Source organism: Haliotis rufescens, unplaced genomic scaffold, assembly GCF_023055435.1.
Source record: "Haliotis rufescens isolate VD_foot unplaced genomic scaffold, xgHalRufe1.0.p SCAF_31, whole genome shotgun sequence".
NCBI lineage: Eukaryota > Metazoa > Mollusca > Gastropoda > Lepetellida > Haliotidae > Haliotis > Haliotis rufescens.
Window position 1 is genome coordinate 4,233,936 of NW_025964013.1, and position 9,421 is coordinate 4,243,356.

At 41.7% G+C, this 9,421-nt stretch overlaps 1 protein-coding gene across 1 annotated transcript in view; it reads left to right on the top strand.

The window, feature by feature from the left end:
- Positions 1-9,138, top strand: part of LOC124123721 (probable methyltransferase-like protein 24) — a 45,638-nt gene extending 36,500 nt beyond the window's left edge. The window contains exons 5-6 of the mRNA XM_046486905.2: positions 1,819-1,990; positions 5,386-9,138. Of these exons, the coding sequence (XP_046342861.1) occupies positions 1,819-1,990; positions 5,386-5,682 (469 nt within the window). The 3' untranslated portion in view covers positions 5,683-9,138. The remainder of the gene's footprint in view (positions 1-1,818; positions 1,991-5,385) is intronic.
- The last annotated feature ends 283 nt before the right edge of the window (positions 9,139-9,421 follow it).

The window sequence follows — 9,421 nt, forward strand, 5'->3', positions numbered from 1 at the left end:
AATTCATACAATTCATGCATGTAAGAAAATGAGTGAATATGGTTTTATGCCGCTTTAAACAACATTTTACAGCGTGTCAGGCATGTGAAAGGAAAGTCTGAAAACCAGGCATCAGAATCAAGCCAAACCTGGGATTCGAACCTGCATCCATCTTAGTATTCCCGCATGTCTGACGGACGCCACGCTGTTCAATGAATTGTGACGCCTCAGACAATCTGGCCATCTGTACCCCCTATTAAGCTTGTTTACAGATTGATGTAGTCGAAACTAATAGCAATGTTGATATTTGAACTGGCCACAAAATTATATAGAGAATCTCACCCGAGTGTCTTTTGATATCAAATATATCAACACGAGTTGATAAAAGTGGAAAAATTCCGAGGCTTGCCGAGGATTTTTGCCACTTTTATCAACAAGTATTGATATATTTGATATCAAAAGACTCGAGGGTGAGATTTTATTTATCATCCAACATCATTCTTTCAACTTTTTCAATTTGTAGACATTAATTAGCAGTGTCTTCAGTGTAAAAAGTACTGCAAACAGCTTCAGTAGCAGAGCCATTAGTGATGTCATTTGATTGTGACGTCATGGTAACCAGTGACATCACAATGGTCTGTAAAGCATTGTGATGTAATGTCATTGCAGCGATATCTACAGTGTAGATATCGCTTGATCTCATCCAAGCGATATCTCCTGTGGGAGCCAGTTTTGGATGATAAATGACCATGTCTTAATATGAGGGTAACGCTATTTTTCAGGGCATTATCATTTGCAGAAGCCCGAGGTCTTCCATTAACTGCCCGACGAAGGAGGGCAGTTGAAAAGACCGAGGGCTTCTGCAAATGATAATGCCCACAAATATAGCGTTACCGTTATTATAGCTACAATGGATGGAATTTTTTATCAAATAGAAAGAAACAACAATATCGTGTTTGAAACATTTACTGCAATCAACACGAATGTCACTGACCCACTTTTACAACTATGGAAACGTCATAGAACAAATCAGATGACGTCACTATTGAACGTGACGTCACCGATCCTATCCTATGACGTCACCTAACAACGGGCGTGATAATAGCCCGTCGTCAAGTAATATGAGGGCATTATCAAGTTACAGTGGCCCGCTCATTTCTGATAACATGCGGGCGGTTTAATGATAATTCTATCCATTTTAGCTATAATACTATATAGTGAGTGAATGAGTGCGTTTGGTTTTACGCCGCTTTTAGCAATATTACAGCAATACCACGTTGGGGACACCAGAATTAATTGCATATAGATATACTGTACTAAATAACCAGTGATTGAGCACAGAGACGCCCTGTACACTGGACCTGGTTAATACGTACATGTATATACCAAACCTGAATATTGTATCATGGAGAAGCAGTAACATAAGCCGGAATTGACTGGTATGCTTTTACCAAACAAATAAAAATGTGTTGAGACGAAAGGGATGTCGCCATCTATGCTTTTAGCAATATTTTAGACACATTCTGGGACACCAGAAATGGGCTTCACACATTGTACCTATGACGGGAATCGAACCAAGGTCTTAGGCGTGACGAGCGAACGCTTCAACCACTAGGCTACCCCACCCCCTTCACCGTAGAGGCTTGCCGCCATGATGACACTGATGTCTTGATGATGATGTCGCTGTAATGAGAGCCAGTCTTTGATTGAGAGACTGTGCCTTTAAAACATGTATGACGTAGTGTGAGTCATGCATTAATATAAACGACAAACTTTGTTTCAGTTCAGAAGTTTATAACAAGGGTTATGCATTCCCGAGAAATCACATTATCATTTCAGCATGCACAAGGAAGACCACAGGCGTAATAAGAAAGTGACGTTCCACGCCATGGGGTTGAGCGGGGTGGACAGTGACACATTCGAAGCACGGAAGGACATGTATGTCAGCAATAAGCAGCTGTGGAAAATAAGGACCCTAAAGACGATCATGAAAGAGCTTGGACACGAGCATGTACGTACTGATCTGACAACATCCACCTTTAAACAACTTAGAATGTATGAATGCAAAATTCAGGTGAATAATTGACTTGCCTTTGCATGTGTTTGTGACGGATGCAAACGGAGGGGCGGCATACGCTCATCTTTTTGCAAACACTTATTATCATCGCTGTTTGAAAGTGACTCGAAAACACTGGCTCATCATACACTCGGAATCGTACAATCCAGAGTTCTTATGAATATGGAAAGGGTTTTGTCGCTTTTATATCCATTGAACTATACTTAGATGAAACATCGACAATGAAAAGAGTAACGAAGTTGGAACCCTGAAGTCCCCCTGTCTCGCTGCTGCTGCTACTACAGTTTGTAATATGCCACTTAAATATCTGTAAAGGCATGTATAGCTAAGTCCATACTTAAAGGCATGTAGATTATTTAGTTAAACAATTTGTGTTTGTACAGCTCGATGGTACTTCATTGTGTGTAGCAATATGGATAACGAAATTTGTTTACTTTGAGAAACGATCCAGATTTGTAAACAATTGACAACATCTAGATGTAGCATAAACATCGTGTGTACGTGTGCTACATTCCTTTCCGCGTAGTCGGCTGCATACACGCGTCTGGGCCAATTGCCAAATACAAGCAGCGTGAATAAGTAATAGGTCAAGCTACGTTTGTTTGTTTGTTTCGGCCGACAACTAACTATCAAAATTATTTATGATTAGTGAATATTAGATGGACCAAAAGGGTCTAATTAAACCAATAATTGTCCTTTAACCCCCCTCTCTCTGTCCCATAATTTGTCTATAACAAAGCAATAAGGATAATTACTTGATAGTTACTTGATAATTGCTCTAACATTTTGCTGCTTAATGTCATACAGTGTTGAGACAAGTAGTACATCCGCAGGTTATATCGCCTTTATTCAGACAGACAGTTACCAGCTGTATTCATACAGCCGGATACCATCCACATGCACACAGCCACATATCTTTACAGAGTCAATTGCCACATATATTCTCAATATAAAGGCTTAAAAAATCACTTCCCTCATTGTGTGGACGCTTCATAGTTCAGACAGCCACTTTGCAATACAGACAGTCTCTTTGCAATACAGAAAGTCACTTTGCAATACAGACAGTCACTTTGCAAAACAGACATTCACTTTGCAATACAGACAGTCACTTTGCAATACAGACAGTCACATTGCAATACAGACAGTCACTTTGCAATACAGACAGCCACTTTGCAATACAGACAGCCAATTTGCAATACAGACAGCCACTTTGCAATACAGACAGCCACTTTGCAATACAGACAGTCACATTGCAATACAGACAGCCACTTTGCAATACAGACAGCCTACAACCTACATATCTTCGTTCACAGTAACCGACACGTTGTTCACAATCATCCGACCAACTTTGGCATGAGACAGACATTCTTTCTTTGAAACATTCCATGAATTCTAATCTCGCGTGGTGTGCTACTAGAGGCAGAACTGTTTATTTGTTCACTCGATTGTACGAAGAGAATGTTTGGATCTGTACCTTGTCAGTTTGACCATGCCACGCGCATTGTTAGGGTGCCAAGATACATGTACAATTAGTTAGCCATTAGTGGACAGTCTGTTAGTACAGCTGTAAATGACCACTCAGAATCGACATGCTTATGGTAGAATAATATATATTTGTTTGTAAGTACCATATAAAGGTTAAAAGATATGTTATGTTCAGACAGTATGTGAACTGCTCTAGTAGCGATAAATCGAGGATATTTCATGTGTCAGGTGAAATGTCATGTTTCTCTCATCCAGTGACTGGAGGAAAGGAGGTGTCTTTTCCCCGTCGCGAGACACATGGAATATCCTATTTATTATATACGTTTAGTGTAGTTGTTCAAAGGTGCGTTAAACCCAACTTACTCTATTATATCAGAATATTACACACAAATACCATACCGCATTGCACTACATTATACACACCTGTTACTTTAAACACACTATATAACATTGCACATTCATAGATTATGGGACCGCCTCCGTGGTCTTGTGGTAGAGCGTCCGCCCGGAGAGCGGAAGGTCCGGGGTTCGATCCCCGGCCGCGCCATACCAAAAGACGTTAAAAGATGGTACTTGTTGTTACCCTGTCTGGCGCTCGGCATTAAGGGGCTAGAACAAGGACTGGTCGGCTCGGAGTCAGTATACTGTGTCTGAGTGGGGTATTCATGTTAAACTGCGGCATAGTATCTCAGTGAGCTAGCACTATAAATCGGCATAAGTCCGGACTAGTACAAGCAGCCACACAAACACACACACGTACATGCACGTCGCTATATAAGTGCAATAATCTTGGACGCGACGTTAAACCCAATTTCACCTCACCTCATAGATTATGGTATATAAATATATACACATATCACACACATAATATATGAATCATATTATATCGCAAGCGCTATCACACATATATTACATATCATATACTCACGTCTAGGTTCTGCATCAATCGACAATCGCTGATGTATCTTACCAAATGTTAACATGAATAATTTAGAAATGTAAACGAAAATTCAGAAAGCGTATGCTTTTGAATAAATTCTCACATATGTGTACTTCTTTATTACCTACCGTGCGTTTATCTCCATTTCTAACCTCTGTGTGATTTTCCAACTGGAACACAGAGGTTCAGCAAAACATCGGAGAACACAGACCTATATTGTGAACTCAGCAAATGACTACACAAAGTCAATGAATACTCAGCTTTAGGTTCACAATCCAAACGACATTGTACATACACTGGGTCTTATAGGTGGCAGCAGCAACAATAAACGTCAGGGCTTAGAATTAATGGAAGTGCACTCAATGGCGTTCAAAATATTGTCACTGATGGACATCCTAAAAGATACCAGAATCTCTAGTCTCCAGAAAGGTCTTGGAAGCTGGGGGGAATTCGGTGTTTCCAGATAGGTATCCAAACCCCACTTGGCAAGTAGATATAAGAAACAAGCCCCGAATCGCCCTCTTGTCCTCGTATATAGGTACAGACAGCCTTTTTGAAAGTGACCCATCCCTATTTTCGAAACGTGAAACATGCTATGTTCGATTCATGTATAGGGCGGATAACTCTAATTATTGTCCAAACCATTTAGGAACGTTCCACTGGCTGCCGTTGCCTGCAGTTCAAATCTGACCACGACAGCACTTTATTTTTAAGCAGTTAACTATTTTGGTGCCATTGATTTACTACAAATATACTTGCGACTGATATTGCTTGCACGTAACATTGCGTATTTACTGATGTAAGAACCGCCGTCATATAGCTTGGATATTGCTGAGTGCGGCGTTAAACAACACACAAACACTAATGTAAGTGCCTAAAATGTTTCTCCTGTCTATCATTTCAGAGAGTGCTGGATGTTTTAAAAATTGATGTCGAAGGACATGAGTGGGCAGTCGTGAAAAACATCATGGACGATGGACTTTTCAAGAACATTAGACAGTTCTACTTAGAGTGGCATCTCTTCCCTGACTGGCCTTCCAAAAGTGCATACGTTAGTTTATACGAGCTGTATGCAAAGCTAACTCGGCTTGGACTGACAGCCTTCAGGAAAAGTCCACATCCACATAACTTTAATCCAGGTCGTTTCAATATACAAGGAGACAATAATTATATAAATCTCAATTTCACCAGAACTGCATAACAGGACATTGTAAAGTGCATTTGTGGGAGGATCTGGCAATACGGAATACTTTCTATGTGTATTTAATGCTAACTTTGGACAATCTGCTGACAATCGGACCATCCTCGTGTACAAGGCTGGAGTATTTCAACTCAAGATGAGATCGCCATTTCGATTCTTGTGGACATCTAGGGTACTTGTTAACCTAACATGTTTGTACATCAAGGGACGACAAGAGGACTTTGAAATTATTTAAGATTACTTAAGTTTATTTCTTTTGGCGAATGAATCTCTTTCGTGAAAGTTTATTGGGTTTCCGGGGGTTATTCACTCGTAGATGTTCAACTAACGGTACCTGGTGTTACCATCTCTATATGTTTCTATGAGGTTCAGAGCGAACAGCGACATACATACAGTTCCCATGTACCTACAAGGCCCACGCCCAGAGAGAGTTCCTTGGATGTGTGCAAGAAGTGTTGTGATGTCTTTTCTTTTAAAAATACCTGTGATAACCATTTCACAACTAGTCAGGTAGACTGATGAAGTATAACTAAACATAGGCAACACGTGAATGGCATGTTGATGTAAGATAGGTACTGGCATACCACAGCTACCTAATGTTTTCACGTTTCCTCTCATTCAGACTTCTTCTGATTTACATTAGAACCAAGTCTATACTTGTACATACCAAGATCCCTCTAATGCGGACACCTGTTGATATCGGTTCTTTTGAGCCCTGTAATCAGTTATTGGGTTTATCAACAAATGTTAGACTTCTTTCGTTACTTTATAACATTCCATACAAGGCAACTATCACCATTTCTAAATTTATCTCAACTGATTTCAAATCAATTTGATTTCAAACATGTCTAATAAATTCCAAGTTACCCTAGACACAATTTTGCTGTTTGTCCCCGAGGTGTCTACATACCAACATGAATGTGAGTTACACTCATTCAAAACACGTCCTTTTCTGTAAAGTTAAGAGTTGCATTATTATAAAGTGATGTAAAGTTCCTAAGAACATCTCCCATCCAACCACCCTTTGACATTGCGTAAAGTCTATGGTTATTGCCAATCTAACCACCCTTGGCATGGTGTAAAGTCGAAAGCCATTGCCCATATAACCACCCTTGGCATGGTGTAAAGTCGATGGTCATTGTCCATCCAGCCACCCTTTGGCATGGTGTAAAGTCGGTGATCAGTGCCCAATTACCACTCTTGGCATTTTGTGAAGTCGATGGTTATTGTCCATCCAACCACCCTTGGCATGGTGTAAGTCGATAATCACTGCCCTTCCTACCCCCACCACACACACACACACACACACACGCACGCACAAATACACATTCACCCATCCACCCCTTGCCATGGTGTAAGTCGATAATCACTGCCCTTCCTACCCCCACCACACACACACACACACACACACACACACGCACGCACGCACGCACGCACGCACGCACGCACGCACACACACACACACACACACACACACACACATTCACCCACCCACCCACCCCTTGTCATGGTGTAAAGTCGGTGATCATAGCCAATCTAACCGCCCCTTGCCATGGTGTAAAGTCGATGATCATTGCCAATCTAACCGCCCCTTGCCATGGTGTAAGTCGGTGATCATTGCCAATCTAACCGCCCCTTGCCCCGGTGTAAGTCGGTGATCATTGCCAATCTAACCGCCCCTTGTCATCTTGTAAAGTCGATGATCATTGCCAATCTAACCGCCCCTTGCCATGGTGTAAAGTCGATGATCATTGCCAATCTAACCGCCCCTTGTCATCTTGTAAAGTCGATGATCATTGCCAATCTAACCGCCCGTTGCCATGGTGTAAAGTCGGTGATCATAGCCAATCTAACCGCCCCTTGTCATCTTGTAAAGTCGATGATCATTGCCAATCTAACCGCCCCTTGCCCCGGTGTAAGTCGGTGATCATTGCCAATCTAACCGCCCCTTGCCATGGTGTAAGTCGGTGATCATTGCCAATCTAACCGCCCCTTGTCATCTTGTAAAGTCGATGATCATTGCCAATCTAACCGCCCCTTGCCATGGTGTAAAGTCGGTGATCATTGCCAATCTAACCGCCCCTTGTCATCTTGTAAAGTCGATGATCATTGCCAATCTAACCGCCCCTTGCCATGGTGTAAAGTCGGTGATCATTGCCAATCTAACCGCCCCTTGTCATCTTGTAAAGTCGATGATCATTGCCAATCTAACCGCCCCTTGCCTTGGCGTAAAGTCGATGATCATAGACAATCTAACCGCCCCTTGTCATCTTGTAAAGTCGATGATCATTGCCAATCTAACCGCCCCTTGCCATGGTGTAAAGTCGGTGATCATTGCCAATCTAACCGCCCCTTGCCATGGTGTAAAGTCGATGGTTATTGCCAATCTAACCGCCCCTTGCCATGGTGTAAAGTCGATGGTTATTGCCAATCTAACCGCCCCTTGCCATGGTGTAAAGTCGATGATCATTGCCAATCTAACCGCCCCTTGCCATGGTGTAAAGTCGATGATCATTGCCAATCTAACCGCCCCTTGCCATGGTGTAAAGTCGATGGTTATTGCCAATCTAACCGCCCGTTGCCATGGTGTAAGTCGGTGATCATTGCCAATCTAACCGCCCCTTGCCATGGTGTAAAGTCGATGGTTATTGCCAATTTAACCGCCCGTTGCCATGGTGTAAAGTCGGTGATCATTGCCAATCTAACCGCCCGTTGACATGGTGTAAAGTCGATGATCATTGCCAATCTAACCGCCCCTTGCCATGGTGTAAAGTCGATTATCATTGCCCATCCAAATTTGACATTGTTTATAGGAGTGGAATCATGACTATGCAACCGTTTGCTAAAGTGAATACGCGTGTAGTTTGTATTGTCTTTCTGTACCGTCTTGGTCACTTTTCATGGATTGTTCTCTCGTTCATCCCATGCCAGCCTCACGTTGTTACAAGGACCAGTCAAAACCAAACACAGTCATCAGAAGCCTTGTGTATACTACGATCTTGTATAATGACCATGTTTATGTATATATTTGCTCAATGCATTTCAATATGACAAATTAGTGAGAACAGACACACTGGAAAATAATATGTCTTTAATATATGTTGTGATACTACACACGTGCTTCCAGAATGTTAAGTAGTTGGCTAGATCTTCGGTAAACAGATATAACATATATCATATGGGTCCAACTTGAATGGAGGTACGATTTATTACTTGAGTTCCCTTCCGTGTTATTGAAATCATTTTGGGGGCAATATGCCTTGTGTTGAATGAGGGGTATTGTGAACTCTTTTAACATACGGTCTGCTTCAGAGTTGATGGATATATTTTTTTATGAAAACAATTTTACGTAATTTAAATGTACAATGTTGAAGTGTGAGGGAAGCGTTAACGCATGTCAGTACCTTGAATGTTGGTGTACATGCCTCATGTAAATAAACGGTTGTTGACTTCAAACATGTATCGTGCTACTTTGTTAATGGTGGTGTTGCGACTATCGTCCACGACGTCCGTAGCGAGACCAGGAACCCGTTCCACATAGCGATCTTAATGCTAAGTTGGTCGTAACTCCCATACTTTATCATAGGCTTACGATCAGCGTAGCACTGAGATCTCTTAGTGGAACGGGGCCCTGACACACAAAGTGATGACGTAAGATCTTTCTTCCTCAAGTGTCAGTTTTTCCCTGTCAGATAACATAGAGCTGTAAGAATTCTATCTTAATCACATACACACACAC